General features: G+C 43.2%; 1 protein-coding gene across 4 annotated transcripts in view; it reads right to left on the reverse strand.

Moving 5' to 3' along the window:
- Positions 1-23,392, reverse strand: part of LOC137623080 (uncharacterized protein C7orf50 homolog) — a 48,364-nt gene that overhangs the window by 21,670 nt on the left and 3,302 nt on the right. For 3 of the 4 annotated variants that reach the window (XR_011040544.1, XR_011040545.1, XM_068353731.1), the window contains exons 2-3: positions 17,695-18,073; positions 11,923-12,163 (exon numbers count right to left, since the gene is read on the reverse strand). Coding sequence is in view for 2 of the 4 variants with exons in the window: in XM_068353731.1 (XP_068209832.1) it covers positions 11,923-12,077 (155 nt within the window). In the remaining 2 variants the exon portion in view is untranslated. The remainder of the gene's footprint in view (positions 1-11,922; positions 12,164-17,694; positions 18,074-23,392) is intronic. The other variant, XM_068353732.1, reaches the window with a different exon arrangement.

Raw genomic sequence — 23,392 nt, forward strand, 5'->3', positions numbered from 1 at the left:
TAACAGGCCATAAACGCACGAAGGACCGGTTAGCTCTAGCCTTGTGTGCCAATGCCAGCGGTGACTGTATGGTCAAGCCAATGCCAGCGGTGACTGTATGGTCAAGCCACTGCTGGTGTACCACTCTGAAAACCCACGTGCTTTCAAGAGCCAAAGGATCTTGAAAGAAAAGCTGTAAGTGATGTGGCACCCTAATGTTAAGGCTTGGGTTACCCAGCATTTATTCACAGAATGAGTTAATCTGTGCTTTGGTCCGACAGTCAAAAAATATTTGGCAGAGAAAAACCTGCCATTGAAATGTCTCTTGGACCTCAAAAATACCCCTGGTCTCGAAGAGGACATTTTTGATGAATTCAGGTTCATCAAGGTCCTTTATCTCCCGCCCAACACCACACCACTCCTCTAGCCCATGGACCAAGTTTTTTCTAACTTCAAGAAACTGTACACAAAGCATTTATTCATGAAATGCTTCGATATTACAGACAACACCAATCTCACCTTTCGGGAATTTTGGAAAGAACATTTCAACATTGTACATTGCTTGAAAATTATTGACGATGCATGGTAGGGTGTCAGAAGACGAACTCTTAATTCAGCGTGGAAGAAATTGTGGTCAGCTTCTGTCGCTGAGAGGGACTTTAAAGGCTTCGATACAACAGACCCTGAGGACCCCAAACCTGTTGTGATGGATGAAATCGTGTCTCTTGGAAAGTCCATGGGGCTGGAGGAAGACGTGAACGACCTTGTCGAGGAGCATCAGGAAAAGCTCACGACACAGGAATTGATAGAGCTCCAGGAGATGCAACATTCGGAGGTGTTGTAGGAGCTCAGTAGCGAGGAGGAGGTGGAAGATAAGGGCCGCCTTTCTACGGTAGAAATCAAAGACATGTTAGCGAAGTGGCAGGAGTTTTCTAATTTTATGGAAAAGAGGTACCCGGACAAGTTGGCGAGTGGTCGTGCGTTAGCTGTAACAACACTTGCGTGCATCATTTTCACAACATTTTGAAGGGGAGACAAAAGCAAACATCCCGTTAGGTTCCTTTTAAAAAGGCGGTCAAAAAGTGCAGGTGAAAGTGAGGCAAAAAGAGCCAAGCCGGAAGAAGAAGAAAAGTAAAAAAAATGAAAATGAAAACAAAATGTAGAATTAAGTTTAGTGTAACGTTAGATTAACATTTTATTTCTGGGCTCAATCCCTGTGCCGCCCAGTGAAATGCTCCTTATGCACCATTTCAACTCGAAGGTAAGAACTCCATGACAATGTTACATTTCATAACCAGTTCATAGCTATTTGCTATTCTGTTAGCGTAGGATGTTGATTACAACCATTAAAAACTTGTTTTTCCTCTAATATACTGTTTTTAGGGTTTTTTCTGAGTGGGAACAGATTAATTTGTTTTTAGTTATTTTATATGGGAAAAATTCATCTGAGATACAAGCTCGGTCCTGGAACGTTTTAAACTCGTACCTCAAGGTATTACTGTACAGATCGTCTCATGAAGCCAGAAAGAGACCGTGTTCCGTGACACCTCTTTCTTGGACCTGCTAGTGCTAAAAAATCTGACACTCATGCCTGAGGTGTCGGGTCCTTTACAGATAGCACTGCCGAGCTCTCATGGGATCCTATGAATCACCACCGACACCTACTGCAGGGAGAGCATGGAGAAGGAGGACTTGAATCTGGGGTCATGCGCCACCGGGTTCTGGGTTTTAGTCACGAGACTGAAGGAGACCTTCCACCCCTCGGCATGGGTGACTACACAAGAATGATACAGGATAAGGCAGAACTGGGAGAAGTACCTGGTACTGTACAGTACCTCTACTGCGATTGGTGCGGAGGGGAAACTACGGCTCTGGGAACAAAACCCTTCATCACACTTTCTTAGACTACTAAAGTGCATGTGCTTGAGTGTAGTCTCGAATGATGCCATCCCTATTACCAATCAATGAGTCAACTGGAAGGAAAGGTGATGGAGGTTGCCAAGACTCTTCCATCAACCTTGGAAGAGCCAAATACTTGAGTAGCCAGATAAGTCAGGGTTACCCAGCTGGCCAGGGCTACTGGATTAGAAAAGGAAGCCAAGGTTACGTAGTTGGCTAGGGCTACTGGAGTAGCCAGGGAAGAAAAGGTTACGTGATTGCCCATGGCTACCGAGTAGCTGTGACAGGCGGGAACCGCTTCGACCTTTTCTTTTTCATCATAGATGAGTTGGAATCATTGTAGAAGGAGGAGGAGGAGGAGGGGTACATGTACAAGTGCAGCAGAAGCAATCACACCTCAAGGAGACAGAAGCAGCCAAGGACAAATCTTCTTGGTCATTACCAAGCCAAACTGCGAGGAACACTTTGCACGCCTCTTCCCCTTCAGGGCATACGCCTGCCATAGCACGAGGCCAGGACCTACACTTAGTGCATGGGGATGCCTGCGAACAGTGATGTGGCCTAAAAGATGCACATAGGGAGTATGGATCTACAGCCAGTAGACTCATAAACCTTTTGCAATGTCCTCCCTTCTCCCAGCAACCATAAAAATAACTAAAAATACATCATGTTACACAAAGGGCAGTTAGAGGAAGAAGGGTGAAATAGGGAGTGGCCAGTCATTCACTCATTCATCCTAGACTTGGTCTGGGGTAACGATTGCCCTTAACCGACTGCTACTTGCCCTACAAGGGAGCCGAGGTGTTACTGACCATGTTTTGTGCAGCCACTACAGGACCCAAGGTAAATGTATCCAGGTTCCTGCGGGCTATGTCTTGCAAGTAGTAGGTGATGAACGTTGTTTGCCGTTTCCACACGCCCGCTTATAATACTTTCATCACAGAGAAATTGTTTTTAAACACCCGAGATGTGCTGAAACCGCTGACGTCGTGACCACGGGGATGACGACTGGAAGGTGAGGAGCCTGGTTGTATGGCTCTCTCGATTACATGTCTGATCCAGGAAGATATAGTTCTTTGTAATTTTCCTCTTGGTTCTCCACGTGCTCACAAAGAGCCTGCTGATCTGAGGGTGGGTTCTGGAGGTTCTTTTTAATTCCCTTAATGGGCAATATCATAGGACAGAACATGTAACACACTTTCTCTCTTGGCAAAGGCCAGGGCTAGGATAAAGACAGTCTTCAAGGTCAGGTCACGAACTGATGCTTAATGACGAGGTTCGTATGCTTAGTAATTTCACTACGTTCCAAGGAGGTGGTCTGACTTCCAACTCTTTGGTACCTGCCACTGGAATTTTGAGACTACCGCATCTCGTCACATCAAACCCAGTTGACCCACATGTTCACGATGTACTGTATTAAGAACTCCTGGGTTCTAACTTCTGAAAGGAGGAAAGCCAAATAAGCTCCCCTCTTCTGAGGAGTAGTAAGGTTCTCGTTCCTAACGAGCTAGCCTACTGCTACTAACCAGTAGCCATGAAACAGATTGCAGAGTGCACTTTGCATGTACCATGTTGGCAGTATCACCCACAGAGAAGTGCACTGGCTAAATCACCAGTTTGGCCAGAGAGAGTACAGATTCAAAGCCAGAATTGCCAGATTCAATGGTAGAGGAGAGGGATCGTCCTCCACGATCTTGTAACACTTCCTCTGCCGTAAGTACGAAGGAGGAATTAAACGAGAGGAGTCAACCAACCGGAGGAACTGTGTTCCTACCAATTTTAGGGCGTAAACCCTCCTCTTTGCCGCGTAAATTCCCGTTGACCAAGGCAAGGCTACCCTAGTCTTAGTGGGTCTTGCAGAAAGAGAGGGTCTGCGTCTTTCTGCTCAAGAGGAAAGATCTTAGGGCTGGCGGACGCCAAGCAAGCAGGGTAAAGATAGCGAGGTCAAGCCGAATAAATTCGATGGCAATGTTTCTTCCCTTTCGAGGATGACCCCGAAGGAGAAGAATCCCTCTTAGCCTTTTTCTTCCGTAGCCTCTTAAACCTCGTAACCCCTACACAGGGCAGAGACAGTGAGGATCAGTCTCCTCTGCCAACATGAAAGTGCAACAACAGCACCTTCATTGCCGGGACAAACCCTCATGTTTAGGATTCCCAAGGCCAGGCACACCTGCAAAAGAAAATGTTTTGGAGGAAACTTTTAAGTTTTTAGGCCAGTTATTGGAAAACTTTTATTTGGTTTTAACAGGGGAGGAAGACAATGTATGTACTCCACCAAGACGAAATAAAGAGTGATGGTTGTTTACTGGTGCTGGTGTGAGTGGGGTGGTTGGTCTACCCCAGCTACCCAGCTCCGCTAACTAGCCGAGGGTAGTTACCCCTCACAAGGTTTGTATATACTGCAGTGCCAGAGCAAACATTGCATACTGTAGCCACATTTCAGGCACCAAAATTGCCACAAATTAAACAGAATTCACAGTATTTTGGTAGACAACTGATATCCCCTTAATATTTAACCCATAAACTAATTAATAATGATATGTTCATAATAAAATAAATTTTTGAACATACTTACCTGGAAATTATATATATAGCTTAGTCCCTGACGTCACGGCAGAAATTTCAAAACTCGCGGCAATCGCCGATTGGGTAGCCAGGTGTACCACCAGTGTGCCCTTTACCCAGGTACCTGGAACAATTCCAGTCATTCCTCAGATCTTCCATGCCCTTAGGTCTCTAGAGGGGAGGAGGGGGGGATTTAAATTATATATAACTACCAGGTAAGTATGTTAAAAAAAATGCTGATTGACACCTTTGGTGGAGGGTTAGAGACAGCCAACATTGTTGGAATTTACTTAAGAGTTAATAAACAAGCTTAAGGGTTCGTACCTGATAAGGAAGCTGACTTCAATAAATTCCTGCCTTACGAGATCCAGCGATCCACCCAGGGGGCTGAAGACCTATAGGAGCTGTCAAACCGGTGTTAAAACCTCCATGTGACAGGACCTCCTCCAATAACCTTGTTCCGGGCACTCCCAAGGAACAAACTGACCACCTGACTAAAAACAATGATTGTGGAAGACTGCGTCCAATCTCCACAAACAACCATAAAAATACAAAAGTTCCAAGAGAAGAAAAGGGTATTAGGTTACGGGAATGTAGTGGCAGATCCTTCCCCCACTACTGCACTCGCTGCTACGAATGGTCCCAGAGTGTAGCAGTCCTCATAAAGAGTCTGGACACGTTTCAAATAGTGTGAGGCGAACACAGATTTACTACTCCAGAAGGTTGTGTCCATAATGCTTTGTAAAGACCTATTCTGCTTGAAGGCTACAGAAGTTGCCACTTCATGTGCCTTGACCTTCAAAAGCTTGAGGTCTGCCTCACTACAATGTGAATGAGCCTCCCTTATTAAGAGCCTGCTGAAGAAGGATAGTGCATTCTTAGACATCTATAACGAAGGCTTCTTGACCGAGCACCAAAGTGCTTCTGACTTGCCCTGTAACTCTTTCGTTCTTTCCAGGTAGAACTTCAGTGCTCTTACTGGACACAGGACCTTCTCCAATTCCTCTCCAACCACATCCGAAAGGTTCGGAATCTCAAAAGTCTTGGGCCAGGGTTGAGAAGGCCGTTCGTTTTTACCAAGAAAGCCTAGCTGTAAGGAGCAGATAACCTTGTTATTTCTAAAGCCTACTTTCTTGTTGAAGGCATGAAACTCTCTGACCTTTTTTGCTGTCGCCAGACTGACCAAAAAGAGAGTCTTCATGGTGAGGTCCTTAAACGAAGCTGAATGCAAGGGCTCAAACCTGTCACTCATTAGGAACTTCAGGACTATATCCAGATTCCAAGCTGGCGATTCCTGATGTCGTTCCTTAGTTGTTTTAAAGGATTTGAGAAGATCCTGGAGGTCTTTATTATTAGAAACATCCAAATTCCTATGGCTGAAGATGGCCGCTAACGTGCTCCTGTATCCCTTGATGGTTGAAGTTGAAAACCTACGTTTCCTTCTAAGGTATAATAGGAAGTCAGCAATCTGAGTCATAGAGGTACTGGAAGAGGAAACAGAGATGACTCTACACCATTCTCTAAAAATCCCCCACTTGGATTGGTAAACCTTGATGGTAGAAGACCTCATTGCTCTTGCAATCGCCCTAGCTGCTTCCTTCGAAAAACCTCTAGCTTTTGTGAGTTTTTCGATAGTCTGAAAGCAGTTAGATGTAGAGCTTGGTTTTGATGGTATCTTTCCAAGTGGGGTTGTTTGAGTAGATCTACTCTTAATGGGAGGCTCCTCGGAGTGTTCACCATCCATTCCAGTACCTCTGTGAACCACTCTCTTGTGGGCCAAAAGGGGGCCACTAGAGTCAATCTGGTTCCCTCGTGCGACACAAATTTTTGCATTACTTTGAGCACAATCTTGACCGGAGGGAATGCGTACACGCCCAGGTGGGACCAGTCTGATAGGAAAGTGTCGATGTGGACTGCTTCGAGATCTGGCACTGGGGAGCAGTATGTCTCCAATCTCTTAATCTTCGAGGTTGCGAACAAGTCTATACAAGGACGACCCCATATCCACCACAGATTCTTGCAGACCTCCTGATGAAGTGTCCATTCTGTGGACAAAACTTGACCTCTCCTGATGAGACTGTCTGCCATCATGGGTTCCTTTCCCGTTGGATAAACCTTGTTACAAGGGTTACAATTTTCTCTTTTGCCCAGTACAGAAGTTCTCTCGCAGTCTCGTAAAGGGACCTCGAGTGGGTTCCGCCTTGTTTGGCTATGTAGGCCAACGCTGTAGTGTTGTCGGCGTTGACCTGCACCACTCTGTTCAGGACTGACCCTTCGAAGCCTTTGAGTGCCAACAGCTCCTTCTGGTTTATGTGGAGGATCTCCTGACCTTTTGTCCAGGAACCCAAAATCTCCAACATGCCCAGTGTTGCTCCCCACCCCGCGTCCGAGGCGTCGGAACACAACACAAGGTCTGGGTTCCTGTTCCAGAGAAAGACCTTCTTGAAGTTTGACTGGGTCATTCCACCACTGAAGGCAACTTTTTACGGATTCCGTAATGGGGATACATTTTGTATCCAGTTCCTTTCCCTTATCCTAATGTCGATTGAGGTGGAACTGAAGAAGGCGAAGATTCAGTCTTCCCAGGGAGACAAACTGCTCCAACGAGGAGAGGGTTTCCAGCAGACTCATCCAATCTCTCACAGAACACTTTCGTTTCTCTAGAAAACAACGAAGCTTCACCAGGGCTTGCTCCGTCCTTGAGGCAGACGGAAATGCCCGAAAAAACTTGACTCTGAATCTCCATCCCCCAAAATAAAGGACCTCTTGGGATGGTGTCAGTTGAGACTTATCTCTGTTTATCAGAAGACCCAGTTCTTCTGATAATCTCAACGTCATCTGCAGATCCTCCAGGCAGCGATTGTAGGAATGAGCTCTGAGTAGCCAGTCGTCCAGATACAGGGAGGCTCTGATACCTCTTGAATGCAGCATACCCGCTAAATTTGACATCAGCTTCGTAAATATTTGAGGGGCGGTGCTTAGGCCGAAAAAAAAGAGCCCAAAACTGAAAAACTTCCTCCTTGTACATGAACCTCAGGTATTGCTTGAAGTTCGGATGGATGGGGATGTGGAAGCATCCTGGATGTCTAAAGAGACCATCCAGTCGTCCTTTCTTACTGCTGCTAGGACTGATTTCAATGTCTCCATGGAGAACTTCGTCTTCTGAACGAAGGCATTGAGAGCACTTACATCCAGGACTGGTCTCCATCCCCCCGAGTTCTTGGGAACCAGGAATAAGCGGTTGTAGAAACCTGGTGACCGCAAATCTTGCACCCTCTCTATTGCCTCCTTCTCCAATAAGAGAGACATATGATGTTGCATAACCTGTATCTTTGACTCCTCTCTGTATCTGGCAGAGAGATCTATCGGAGTTACTACTGAAGGGGGTTTCCCTAGGAAAGGGATTTTGTATCCATCCTTTATTAACTGTACGGACCAAAGGTCTGCTCCTCTCCTCTCCCAGGCTCGCCAGAAGTTGTTTAGTCTGGCTCCTACTGCTGTCTGAAGGCGAATGCAGTCAGACTCTGCTTCGCCCTGGTTTCGACCCTCTTCTCTTTGCTCTCCTTCCCTCGGGTCTGATACTACCCCTGCTGAAAGTTTTCCCTCAAAAGGGCTGCGAAAACTGAAGGAATGGAGCTTCTTCCTTAGGTTTGCGGCTTGAAAAGGAAGTAGGCAGAACCTTCCTTGCTGTTTTAGACACCAAATCGTGTGTGGCCTTTTGAGCTAAAGCGGAAGAGACCTCTCTGACCAATTCTTGAGGGATAAGGAGGAAGAAAGAGGTGCGTACAGCAATTCCGACTTTTGTATGGGTGTAACCCCATTAGCCAAAAAAAGAGCACATTTGGGCTCTTTTCTTAAGAACACCCGCCGAAAAAACGGCCGCCAACTCATTGGATCCGCCGTCTCTTAAGGCTTTGTCCATGCAAGACATAATGTGGATGAGGCTTTCAGTGTCCACATCCTTCAAAGCATAAACCTTTTTTCCCAAGGCTCCCAGAGTCCAGTCAGGGAAATTAAGCACCTCGAAAGCTCTGAAGACGCCTTTGAGAAGGTGATCAAGCTCCAACGTTGACCAGAACACTTTCGTTCTTCTCATGGCTGTCCGACGAGGGGCGTCCACCAGACTCGAAAAGTCTCCTTGGGCAGAGGCAGGAACTCCCAAGACGAGAACTTCTCCAGTCTCGTACCAAACGGTAGATCTGGAAGCCAATCTGGCCAAGGAAAAGAAAAAAAGTCTTTCCCTGGTCCTCCTTGGATTGCATCCAGTCCCCCATCATTCTCAAGACACTCTTAGATGAGCGAGACAACACCATCTTTGTGAACAGAGACTCCTTCGACATCTTCCCTAGCGTAAACTCTGAAGGCGGGGAACAAGGAGCAGCAGGAACAAAATGATTAGGAAACTTCGGTAAAACCTCTCTTAAGTTTCTTTAAATCCATCGAAGGATGAAGGGTCTTAGGATCTTCTTCCGATATTTCCTCTAAATGATCACTAGGGGAAAGGTGATCGTCGATTCCTTCTTCCGACAGGTCTCTAATCGAGGTAGAGACGTCCTGTTTCCTAGGAGTCAACTCCTTAAGATCCTGACTTCTGGCATCAAGGGGTCCAAGCTCATGATGCCTGGCATCACGTTGTGCCAACGCTTGACGCTCGGAACTATGACGTTCGCGATCTTGACGCTCGGAACTATGACGATAGCGATCTCAATGCTCGGTCTCACGATGTCCGAGACTCTTACGCTCGGCGTCCCGACGTCTCCTTGACGCTCGGCATCATGCATACCAGTCTCTCGACGCTTAGCATGATGTTCCTCCTTACGACGCTTGGCATCATGGCTACCAGGCTCCCGACGCTTGGTAAGCTGCTCGTAGTCAAGAACCTCCCGACTCTTAGCTTTCTGACGCTTGGCGTCAAGGCATGACGAATCCTGACACTCGGTGTCTTGATGAGCCACTCTCTTCTTGTCCGACACTCGGTGTCTTGATGAGTCACTCTCTTCTTGTCCGCAGGCTGATAGACTTGTATGAGGGAAGAGTGTTTCTGCTGCATATCTCGCAGTACACTTAGATAAAGATCAACTTGTTGTGGCAAAACAGGAGACGTTACTTCTTCAACAAGATCGCTTTCTAAGTCACTCAAGGAAAGCGCAGAGCGTCCAGGAGACGAATACCAATCTGAAGGAGGAGGAGGAGGATGAGCATGCACAGAGGTCATGCCAGTCTCAGAAAACTGTCTTGCGACCGGTGGGTATGGCCGCTTGACAGCTTCCGACTTCCTTCTATCTCCTACCGACATAACAGGGCACTTGGCAGGAGAGCATTCTTCGGAGCAGGAAGGAAAACGCTCCGGACTGCTCCAATGGCTGCAACCTGGAGCCTGAGGCGTCATGACACGACGCTGTTCGACAGAGGCAATCTTCCTCTTCAGAGGTCTCGATGCGAGACACCAGCCCCGTCTGAGCACTGCGTCATCCGATTAGGACGAAAACACCTTCACCTCGCCTTTCCCATGGCGAGGGCGAGCGTCCTGTGAAGCGTCAACAGGTACACTCGAGGGGACGACTGCTCGGGCGCTAACGCCTCTCGTTGCCTTTAGCCTGTCGACATTCCTTCTCCTAGGGGTTGGGGGAGCTTGGAAGAGGTCTATGGCTAGGAGAACGACAGGTCCGAGCAGACGCACCCTCCACTGCACCAATTAAATTCACTGAACTTTTAGCACTGACACTAGCACTCTTTAATTCTTTAACGTCGGACATTAACTTGGTCCTGTCCGCTGCGAGCGACTCCACTCTCATGCCCAGGGCTTGAATGGCTACCATCATGTCCTTTAGAGTTGGTTCATCAGGAGTAACAGCAGTGGGATCTGGAACTACCACTACAGGGGAAGGATCAATAGGTTCGTTAACACGGGGAGGGGAACAATCTCTAGAAGAACGAGATAAACTCTTACTCCTTCTAATCCTATCCCTCTCAAGCTTACGAGTGTAGCGGTCACACTCCAACCACTCACACTTAGACAAAATAACACATTCATCGCAACGATCAACCAACTCACAAACTTTACCTCTACATTTCACACAAATGGAGTGGCGATTAACAGAGGCTTTAGCAAGCCGGGTCTTACAACCTCACACACCTTCTTATACTTGAAGAGGAGTCAGACATTATGAATATTTTAAAGAGAGATCATTCAAGCAAGGGTCAAAACAACAAAATCTAATTGTGGTTCAAGAAAATCCAAAAACAAATCCAAACGAGCGAAAGCCAAAGCCAAATTGTACATCACCAAGATAACTGCAATTATACACAGGCTACAGCGAGTGAAAAATCCAACGATGTCACCGGTGAGACAGCAGGGAAGATCTGAGGAATGACTGGAATGGTTCCAGGTACCTGGGTAGAGGGCGCACTGGTGGTACACCTGGCTACCCAATCGGCGATTGCTGCGAGTTTTGAAATTTCTGCCGTGATGTCAGGGACTAAGCTATATATATAACTACCAGGTAAGTAAGAAGTTTAAAAATATTATTTAATATTATCATCGTCATCTAATATTACAATAGAGGCTATACAATTCACAGATACTACCGCTAGAGAGTTATGGAGTCCTTTGGCTGGCCATACAGTATTACATTTAATCCTTCTCATTTTCCCTTTGCCTACAAATACACCGAATAATCTAGCCTATTCTTTACACATTCTCCTCTGTCCTCATACACGTGACAAAATTTAGATCACCAAACAATTTTTCTTCATCCAAGAGGTTAACTACTGTAATGTAATTATCTAGTGGTCACTTTCCTCTTGTTTAGGTTAGAAAAGGCTCTTTAGTTATGGTAAGCAGCTCTTCTAGGAGAAGAACACTCCAAAATCAAACCATTGTTCTCTAGGCTTGGGTAGTGCCATAGCCTTTGTACCATGATCTTTCAATGTCATGAGTTAGAGTTCTCTTGCTTAAGGGTACACTCGGGCACACTCTTATTTCTCTTCCTCTTGTTTTGTAAAGTTTTTATAGTTTATATAGGAAATATTTACTTCAATGTTGTTACTGTTCTTAAAATATTTTATTTTTCCTTGCTTCCTTTCCTCACTGGGCTATTTTCCCTGTTGGAGCCCCTGGGCTTATAGCATTCTGCTTTTCCAACTAGGGTTGTAGCTTAGCAAGTAGTAGTAGTAATAATAATAATAATAATAATAATAATAATAATAATAATAATATTGAACTCTATGAGGCTTGAAAATCCTATAGTCCATTTCTTTTAGCGATGCATATTTGCACCGACTCGCAGCGGTGCCCTTTTAGCTTGGAAAAGTTTCGTGATCGCTGATTGGTTGGAATTATCTCGTCCAACCAATCAGCGATCCGGAAACTATTCCGAGCTAAAAGGGCAAGGCTGCGAGTCGGTGCAAATATGCCTCGCTAAAAGAAATGGACTATAGTTACACATGCTACATGACAACACTAAATACTTTACTCACCTGTTACTTTGCCATTCATTTAAATATTCTTGAACTTTCTCCTTTTTATTCTCAGATACTTCCACAACCTTCTTTGGGTACTCTTCATTTGGATTACTCTTCTTCTTCTTCTTCTTCGGCCTTCGCTTTTTGGCATTTTTCCAGGATGTTGACATGATGGTCTTATCAACAAATACAATTTTTCTGGTTCTAAAAACTGCGAAAATTTCAGTTACATAACATTTATTGACTTTGCATCTACCTGAAAGGAAGATAGAAATAATTTATATTTAGTTATTTTGAAGGTCTCTCATAAAATAGGGTAAAGTACATCTTAAAGTAGAGTTATACATATTTTCTGGTACCATATACCCTTACCATCAAATGTTAAACCAGACAGAAAACTTTAGTTTACCTTATTAGAGGAAAAATGAAAACATACATGGTGCCATATCAAATGGTATTACCTTGACAAACAAACTACCGTACTTGATATTTGCAGGTTCATAAAACGAATGTTGGCACCTGACAACATAATTTTGCATAAATACTAAACCATCCTAGAATGTGTTCGTACTGCATCTAAAGGAACCTTTACCTATGGTCATTAAATATAAGGTAGACATGCTAAATGTCTACCAATCGATCAATAACTCTTAATATGTGGGAGAGAGATCTGTGCCTGATGGATATGCCCCAGAAACTCCACAATCTTTGACAAGAAAGGTCTAGAAGACAAATGTCCTTATGTCTAACACCAACGTCGAGAGACTGTCCATTTAGTCTGACAGACATGGCAAGAGGAACCATGTCTGTCTAAAGCCGACTGATTGGTAAAGCTGACTGATTGGAAACTTCAAGAGAATATTTCTTGCCTGGAGAACCTCTGACAGTCTCCAGGCATGAGGCCGAAGTGCATGGAGCCCCTAACGGAATCAAAAGAAAGGGGGGTGTCTGAGAAGATCTTGTCTCCCTGGCAGGCGGATCGGAGATTCCAGCCGGAACTCCATTTTTGAGAACCTCCTTCTGAGACTAGAATGAAAGAAATAGGGACACAGTCAGATAACAGATTGCCCTCGCCTAGTTGAGGACAGCCCTCTCCAGAGAGAAGAAACATAAGTCGTAGGCCTGGAGACCTTCCCCAGCCTGCAGAGGAGCACCGGTCATGGTTCTCGGGAAAGCCTGGAAAGGAGAGATCAGACATCCAAAGTTCAGAAGAATGGCGAACAGATTGACCGTTACTGGTCACTCCTCTTCATGTTGCCTAAGAGCTCTTAACAAAGGGCCCATCTGAGCATTGAACCAGATTGTTTTCAACAGGGGGTGCACCAAGATGTCCAAGACGACCAAATCCCCGCCATGCTTTCTTTGGTAGGAGAATGCAGTCACATGTCGACAAAGACTGTCACCACTAAAATTGCCAAGTGGGCCTAGAATGCTAGGAGATCTAGCCAAATGGCCCTCAGTTCCCTTCAATTTATGGTACGAACCTTTTCTACTTCTGATCATAGTCTAAAACGATATCTGATTCTGGACCTGCATCATATATATTACCCGATGCAAAGGAACAAACATGAGATCAGGAGGAACCAAGAGGAGGTCCGTCCGCACTTTGAGACAGTCTCTCTGCAATCACCAGAGGAAGTCCTCCCAACATTCAAGGGATAAAGCTACAAGAGTGTACGGATTGAAAAGTCCATCCAAAGATCGACGAAGGACCAACTGAAGGGACCCCATCTGGGGTGGCCACCCAGAATCAACTGGGTCAGAAAAGCAAGGATCCTAAAAAGAGACCTCTAAGAAATGAGAAGCCTCCCTGAGGAACAGTAATCATGATCGAGAAGCTACATAAATACCAAGAGGAAACAAACACTATGCCATACTTAGATTTTCTTCTCATTCCTCTTTGCCTGATGAGGAACTCCGTCGACATTGGCTGGTACTGCTATGGTGCCACAGCCCAGCCTCCCCAGTTTTCCACAACAAATCAAGCTTCACATGCTAATGCCTGTACTGCAGGGCCTATCAGAACTACCAATCACTCACCATTCGTTCCCATTTCTAACATGCTCTTTCACCTCTCTCATCTATCCTCCTACTACCTATAGCTTTCTTTACTACATCCATCCACCAAAAACCTTGGCCTTCTTTTTGCACTTCTTCCATCAACTCTTGCATTCATCACCTTCTTCAGCAGAGCCATTTTCCATCCTCTCTACATGACCAAAATACTCAACAAATTCACATCAAGTCTAGCTTGAAATTCATTTCTCTAACTCGTTCTCAGCCTATCTAAAAGAGATACACCAACCATACTCCTCAGGCACATTCAATTTCTGTCTCTCCATCACTTTCATTCCCCACAACTCCAATCCATGCATCACAGTTGGTACAATCACTTTCTCATACACAACTCTCTTTGCATCCATCCCCAAACCCTCTATTCTTCACCAGTCACCCAACACTAACACTTTAAATTCTTCATTTACTCTGATATACAGTACATCTGCTTCCACTCCACCAATTGTAGCAACAACACAACCCAAGTACTTAAACTGATCTACAGTACTTCCTCAATTAACTCTCTACTTGCATGACATTCAATCTAGCACCATCCTCTTTTCTTGTGCACCTCATAACCTTAACTCGCAACTTCCTTCTCTCACACATCCTTCCAAAGTCACTCACCAATTGACACAGCTACTCCTCCAAGTCTGCAACCAATACAGTACCATCCGAAAACAACAACTGATTCAGATCCCACTCGTGATCACTCTTCTAGTTTCAATTCTTGACCCAGCAATCAAGCATTCATCTCTCTTACAGATCCATCAACAAACAAATTGAACAACCATGGCAACATCACACAGCCCCATCTCAGCTCCATTCTCACTGGAAACCACTCATTTCATACTGCCTATGAATAAACTCTTCACTACTTGCAACAACCTTCCACCAATTCCAAACCTCATCACATTAAATATCACTTGCCTATCAACCCTATCATAAGCTTTCTCCAGATCCATAAATACAACATATACCTCCTTAACTTTTGCTATAGGCTACATTTCTTACATATCTAACTATAAAAATCTGATCCATAAATCCTCTACCTCTTCTAAAACTACCCTACACTTCTAAGATTGCATGCTGTTTTACTCCTAACCCTATAAATCAACACTACCATGCACTTTTCCAACCCCAATCAACAAACTAAAACCCCTTGAATTACAACACTCATGCACATCTCCCTTACCTTCTTATAGCAGAACAATTCACACACACCCAGTCCACTGGCACCACTGACAACATAAAACATGTATTAACCCTTTTACCCCCAAAGGACGTACTGGTACGTTTCACAAAACCCATCCCTTTACCCCCATGGACGTACCGGTACGTCCTTGCAAAAAAATGCTGTAAAATTTTGTTTTTTCATATTTTTGATAAATTTTTGAGAAAATTCAGGCATTTTCCAAAAGAATGAGACCAACCTGACTTCTCTATGACAAAAATTAAGGCTATTAGAGCAATTAAAAAAAATATACTGCAAAATGTGCTGGGAAAAAAATAACCCCCTGGGGGTTAAGGGTTGGAAATTTCCAAATAGCCTGGGGTAAAAGGGTTAAACAATCTCATCAACCATTCCAGTACAGTCACACCCCCTTCCTTTAACATCTCAGCCCTCACACCATCTACACCAGGTGCTTTTCTTACTCTTGTTTCATCTAGGGCTCTCTTCCTTTCTTATCTTGTAATCTCTCTCATTACCATCTCCCATCACTAGCACTTCAACACCTGCAGCAGCAATCATATCTGCCTCCCTATTATTCTCAACATTCAGCAACCTTTCAAAATATTCAGCCAACCTTTTCCTCGACTCATTTCCATTCAACAACCTCCCATTTGCTTCTTCAACTGTCACTCCTTTCCAAAACTCCTTATTCTCTTCATATGAATGACCCAGTCAACAGCCCTTTTTGCCTCAGCTACCTTATGTTTTACTTCCACATTTTTCTCTCTATATCTTTCATAATTCTCTATACAGTTATAATTATGCTAACATAAATGCAAAATAAAAAAAATACCACCATCTGTTAGATAACATGGAGGTGAAGAATTTTAAGGAAAATATGGCATAGATTGCCAACAAGAAGGCCTTACATAATGTTACTCATTCATGGGTAACAGTGCTTGATATGGTGTGAAGATAACTTAGTACCTTTACTCTTTAACCGGAAGACAACCCTAACTCAACCAGGAACCACACTGTCAGAGAAAACCTCAAAATAGGAATCTGCCAAGATGATTTACTATCACTACACTGATGTTATTCATAATCTCCATATCAATGCAAATGGCCTTTAACCCTTTTACCCCCAAAGGATGTACTGGTACGTTTCACAAAATCCATCTCTTTACCCCCATAGACGTACCGGTACGTCCTTGCAAAAAAATGCTATAAATTTTTTTTTTCATATTTGATAATTTTTTGAGAAAATTCAGGCATTTTCCAAGAGAATGAGACCAACCTGACCTCTCTATGACAAAAATTAAGGCTGTTAGAGCAATTTAAAAAAAATATACTGCAAAATGTGCTGGGAAAAAAATAACCCCCTGGGGTTAAGGGTTGGAAATTTCCAAATAGCCTGGGGGTAAAAGGGTTAAGAAAACTATAAATGAATACCAATGTGGAAGATATATGGGAACTCCTTTGTCCAGTTAAACTCATTACTAAAGATATAAAAATGGACTACAACTTTGATAAATGTGCAATTATAAATATAAAAACTTGGATTAATTTCTATGTTTCCTAGCTACACAAACCAGAGTCCTTTAAAACAAGTAAATGTCTTTGGAGGAATTGTATTAGCCATTTACTTTTGACCTTCAGGTAAGGACAGAGAGGTGGTCGAGGTGGGATATTTAACTTAAAGGACTCAGGATTGTAGAGATAGGAAAATACAAATTACCTTTAAAACTTATTTATTACTATACGTATCAAACCTTTCATTCTTTGATATACACTCTTGCTTGAGGGTACACTTGAGCACACTATTCTATCTTATTTCTCTTCCTCTTGTTATTTTGAAGCCTTCATAGCTTATATATGATAAATTTATTTTAATGTTATTATTCTTAAACTTCTCTTGTACTCTTGTAATATATTTCCTTATTTCCTTTCCTCACTGAGCTATTTTCTCTGTTGGAGCCCTTTGGCTTATAGCATCCTGCTTTTCCAACTAGGGTTCTAGCTTAGCAAATAATAATGATAATAATAATAGAGGGAGACTCGCTTATCAGTGGGAAGGAATTCCCTCTACAGCCAAACTGGTTGGTTCTTTTTCTTCCCTGAAATATACCAGTCTTCCTGGTTGGGTACGGGGGCAGACTCTTATCAGCCCATCATAGGGATGAGTAGGCTGATAGCGCCTAGTCAGTAATTGTTTATGTACCTGGTGATGTACTTGTCAATAAAGGAACCTTTACCTTGTTCAAGAGACACAATCAGAAATGAAATACAACTGAACTTCGAAATAATGGACTAATGGGGGAAAGGCTGTGCGATAACATCGATTGTCCATTAGATCAAAAATATATTTCCCAAAGCATAGAATCAACCATTGTCCATTTTATCAAAGATATATTTCCCAATGCATAAAATAAACTAAAATCATACTAAATTATATACTGAAGTACTGTATTTGTAAATTATTGTAAAAGCATGTAAATGTTGGTAAATAACAGTAATTATATGTATAAAGATTGAAATAAAATTAAATTTCAACTTACCTTCCAATATAAATGAGGGTAGATAATTTGCTGTGATCGTATAGTGGGGCCCCACAGTATCTATTACTGGAAGCCAATAAAGTCATCTGATGCTGATGATGTCAGAGCTTTGGGGCCACTTTCACTTTCAGCAACTGCCTGTTTAGGCTTGAAGAATGGATCTAACTTAAGTTGCTTTGCATTTCGATGTTGCTCCCGAATATGTTCCCTTAAAGGAGTAAGGTAAACTGAATGTCCCCGAATGTCACGATTTGAAGGCAGGTTTACATATTTTATCAGTGTGTCTATGGAATCAAGCACTTTAGATACTTCAGGTATGTCCGCCATCCCTTCCTTCGATTTAATACTGCTGATCTTTTGCAACTCGGTGAATACAGCGCTGGAAAACAGTAGCGGTCAATCTTGGAATTAACATACTTCTTTCCCAATGATAAAAATCAAACAAAAATTTTCAAAAATTGTATACAGGACTATATTTGTAAATTAATGTGTAAATAGAAGTATGAATATAAATATAAATATGTAAATAAATGTACAATAAATAAATACCTTTCCCTAAAGATCTACTTCAAAACACATTATCATAGACAAGATGCTTCCTGCCCTGTATGGGAGCTAGACTGACTACACAACTACGTTAGCTACTATAGGGTTGTGGTGGCCCATGTGGTAACGTCCTTGACTGGTGAATGCCAGACTGGGGTTCGAGTCCCGCTCAAACTCATTAGTTTCTTCGGTCGCTGCAACCTCACTATCCTTGTGAGATAAGGAGACGGGGTTTGGGAGAGCCTATAAGTCTATCTGCTGAGTCATCAGCAGCCATTGCTTGGCCCTCCTTGGTCCTAGCTTGGGTGGAGAGGGGGCTTGGGCGCTGATCATATGTACAAGAACAAAACTGTTGAAGGACATGTGGGTATACTCCCTAGAAAAGGAGGCAATGAAAGTTGCCTGAGACTTACAAACTCCTTCGTCGCCTGTACGATAACAGATTCTTCCAAGTCTAAGAGGGATCAATACCCCTGATTTTGGGAGCATTACTTCAAGCTGGTATCTCAATCCCTTCAAATGTCAAAGCGTAGTATCCACGCAGATCTACCGAAAAGCCTTTTTTGCTTGAAGGAAAGAGGTCTATGACTGGTCTCCAGCCTTCAGTTGACTTCTCCACCATGAAGAGCCGATTGTAGAAGCTCAGGAACTCTTCTAAGAAAACTCAGAGCATTCTCATCCCTTATCCCTTCCATCTCTGCTAGCAAAGCCAAGGCTTTCAGCAATCTTCGAGGATCATTCATGAACACTATCAGTTAGCAAGATAGGGCTTGCCCACAGTCCACAAAAGGTATAAAGTGCCCATTGCATAAGTCACTCACTACCCAAGACTAGGCCACGTCTCTGTGCCAGGCATTCCCCTATGTGTGGCAGCAGGAGAGGGGGGAATGCAGGCACCAGCAACCCCTCTACCTCCTCTCTTCCTGACCTGACCAGATTGAGGGCCTGGAAAGGGTTGCCATGCATGTGACTGCTTAGAGAGGAAGAAGTCTTAATCCTTATTTACCTACGATTCCATACGCATGGCCGTACCCAAAAGTTTAGCTGGTGACACCCTTGAAGAGCCAGAGCCCTTGAAAGAGATTGTGCGAAGGATAAGGTGTACAGTACTGCGTAGCGTTTCTCCACGTCTCCATTGCCATCAGCACGCAACTCCTCAGATGGGGCCGCCCACAACGACTTGTTTCGGAGCATCAAGAGCTAACTCTAGACCCACTTGTTTTGAGAATTGGGAAACCAAAGTAGCCCTCCTCTTCAAAACCAAAACAGTCCTCTGGTTGGCTGGCAGGTGTGCCGTAAAGGTCACTGTAATTTGACTAGAGAGCACAAGACCCCTGTACTTCTCCAAAGACTCAAGGGTCAATTACCTGATGTCCTTGCGAAGTGTATCACCGCACCATTTGTGTAGACTGGACTGCAGCCTGCCCATGGTTGATAATTGAGCGGAGTGAATACCTCGAGGTGCCATTTTCTAAACACGGGATACACATATTCTCGTGGAATGGAACACCACTGAAACATAACCTCCTGCCTTGCGTCTAAGGCAAGAATGTACTACAGTCATTCTCCCGAGAAAATATTTTCAGGATACGTACCCTCAATACCACGCGTGTAGTCACCCTTACTTTATCTAGCACCTTTATCGCTAGATCAGAGAGATCGAGATCTTGGCTACTGTAACTGTGTACTTGACAAATGCTTTCGATTGTGCTCCTGGAGAGCTTGCAACTGGTGATTGTGCACAGGTAGGGGATGGACTTCTACTTCCGTCAAACAAGAAATTCCGGGGAATAGGAAACATTATCACTTTGTGCGTGCAGCTTCGTTAGGTGGTCAGCCACTGAAGTGTCTCCGAAGTGTCCATAGGTAGGAGAAGGCCAAATCCTAACTATTTCTGTCCAGGACCGGAATCTTATGATACCGATCTTCGGAAACATGTGCACGAGTGCTAGGAACCTGACACCAAGCTTCTTCCCGAAGATCGAGGCTCGATGACGACTTTCTCCTCCCACAAAACCAAGTCTAGAGACACTCCAAATGATAGGTCGTCCAATGCTTCAGTGACGTCTCAAAAAATCTGCAAAATGTAAAGGGACAGTCACAGCAGCCGTAGCGGCGCGTACCGAAGACTACGACGTAAAGCTTCTCGAGATGGAAAGATCCTCCAAGATTGCGAAAGAAAATGAACAGCGACCTTCTGCTCCCTGAACACGGCTGCGCAAGGATGTGTTCGACGATGTTTCTTCCCGTCAAGATAAAACTCTTGGCACACTAAACAGGTGGTTCCTGGGACCCTCACTGCTTTTCCAATGAGGAGAGAACCGGTAGAATTTATGAGAATGTACCACATATCAATGGGACTTCAAGACTACAGAAGAAGTCTTCTACACTTTCTTCTTAGAAAAGAAGACTCGGCAAAGATGCAATGGGGAGAAAGAACTAGAAGTTTGTCTCACAGGGAAGGGAACACAAGAGTGCTCTTCTTCTGACAGTGCCACTGAAATTAAAGGCAAACTTCCTTGGCATCACATAATTGCCGTCGATGTTGGACACATATGAGGGATAGAACAGCAGCAGACGTGGCCCCCTTCAGGAACAAGAATGTTGGATATCAACAAGTAATCAAGAAACTAACAAATACAGGTAACAGGAGACGCTGCATATCCTTGCTTCAAAAATCCTACAAACACAACATCAAGAACCTATTTCAAATAAACAAAAATCGAAAGATTAACAGCCAGATGTGGACTTATCCGCGGCTGGAGTCAAAGTGAGGTTGCTCAACCTGTCAGGTGGGTGGTGCCTCCCTGCTACCTCGTGACCAACGATGTTTACATTGCTGAAGTCATACTACTATCAAAGGTTGATGGCCTGTATTACGTATAGGAACAAAGGTAATAGTGTGCAAGTTGAAAGTACGACAGACTAAAGAAGAAGAATGTGATTCATATGAAAAAAATTTAATTTTAAAACTTACAAGAAGAAATTTGAATTCTGGAATCCTATAATAATACTGATTATTATGGTAGCAATGATAATGAGGAGTTCAATTTAGATAGTACAGAATTTGGTCAAGAATAAATAAGTGTTGTGGATCATTATTTTGGTGATATATTTAACTTTCAAGAAGTAACCCCAGACACTTCAAACAATGAATAGCGCTCATTGTCTGAGAGAAATAAGTCATTAAGCGAGTAATGAAACAAACACCGTCATTGGCCTATTCAGGAATATTTACTAAAGATATTCACAGATGCATTGATGCCTGTTCACTGCAAATATGACTTCAGTGACGCGAATGTAGCGGGAAGGTTTAAAGAATGACTTTTTCACTATCCCTTAACCCTTTTACCCCCAGGCTATTTGGAAATTTCTAACCCTTAACCCCCAAGGGGTTATTTTTTTCCCAGCACATTTTGCAGTACAGTATATTTTTTTTAAATTGCTCTAACAGCCTTAATTTTGTCATAGAGAGGTCAGGTTGGTCTCATTCTCTTGGAAAATGCCTGAATTTTCTAAAAAAAATTATCGAAAATATGAAAAAAAAAATTTTAAAGCATTTTTTTGCAAGGACGTACCGGTACGTCCATGGGTGTAAAGGGATGGCTTTTGTGAAACGTACCAGTACGTCTTTTGGGGGTAAAAGGGTTAACATTAAGGAGTCTTTTTAGTTCATTGGGACAGACTAAAAAAACTACAATGTATAAGGTAAATAGACACAAGAACAACACCTAACCTAACCTAGGGGCCGTATCCTTCCCTACCAGGGGGCTATAAACCCTACAACCCCTCCTTACACTACCGTATTCATAGCTTACCTTGTCCCAACAAAATACATTGACCTCCTATGAGTATGCATAATGGATGTTTGTACAAGTATCCTATGCTGTGCAAGAACTAAAACAAATAGCCGATATAAGTTTCGCCGTTTGTCGATCAGACATTTAGGTATAAATGCTATGGGAAGGACAATTGGAAAATAGGTCAGATTAGGTAAGGTGTGGGGGCTGATAGTGGGGAAGCAAATTGGATAATGAGTAAATTACAGAAAGGTGCCATTAACGGTTTATAGAAAACAAAACCAATTTTTAATGTATTTTGTAGAGTTTTGAATGTTTTTGATGATTCCAGAGAGAAATACAGTTTTTGAGTTATGGTGTGTCAACTGCCATAACTAGAAAGCTACAGTTTTGCACTAAGTTTTGTCATCAATTACAGTCGAAACGCTTCAAATACACAGTGAACTAGTCCAATTACATTGATATTTAAATTAACTTAACAGAATATTTTCCATACCATTTTTCAAGGAGTCGTTCACAGCACTGTTCGTCATACAAATAACTCCTCAATTAATTGAGCTAATGATTTATTAGTTTTTGCCCTACCATAAGCTACCCTCGCTCGCGATTAAACATTATCTCATTGCTATATGGGATTTAAAGCAGTTTAATAGCAAAAATCTATTTAGTTATGGGAGTGGTAATATTTCGGTCGAGTCCCACCCAGCTATTACAGCTTGCCAGTACATAACAGCTTGATGATTTTCTTTTTTTTGCGAGCAACGCCAGCACACGGCGCAGCAAAAACCATTAAGGACTCAGGGTGTATGTATGATAGCTACCACCTGGGTTTCATTGTATATTATTACATCTCAATGTATCCTAGTATTCCAACTACTTTTTCTTATAGGAAAAATTACGCTCCCTTCGAAAATAACACTCGTTCCCGTCGCAAATGAATAGTTACAGAAATATATATACATCTATATCCGACGATAATGGGGGACCCCCAGTGGGAACTCGGGGTTTTGGGTGGGGAAAACATACTGGGGAACCGATATATAACCGTAATTCAGTCCTTTTCTTCTCTATACATTTCTTTCTGGTATTTATAACCGTAGAAAAAGACAAATCAGTATACCTGGATATATTTGGGAGGAGCCGTTTCATAGGTTATTTCTTGTAGTAATACAGTAACCAGTGCTGCCAACGCCTGATGTAGATTAAATGTTAGAATTCCATACCTGATGTAGATCAAATGTTAGCGTTTCATGCTAACATTAGCACCCATTTGTTCGTTCGCCCCACCTTCCGTCCTTCGCTTATATAACCCCCCTTCGCAGGAGTTTCTCTCCATTATTACTCTTTTTATT

This window comes from Palaemon carinicauda, chromosome 30, assembly GCF_036898095.1.
Source record: "Palaemon carinicauda isolate YSFRI2023 chromosome 30, ASM3689809v2, whole genome shotgun sequence".
In the NCBI taxonomy this organism is placed as follows: Eukaryota; Metazoa; Arthropoda; class Malacostraca; order Decapoda; family Palaemonidae; genus Palaemon; species Palaemon carinicauda.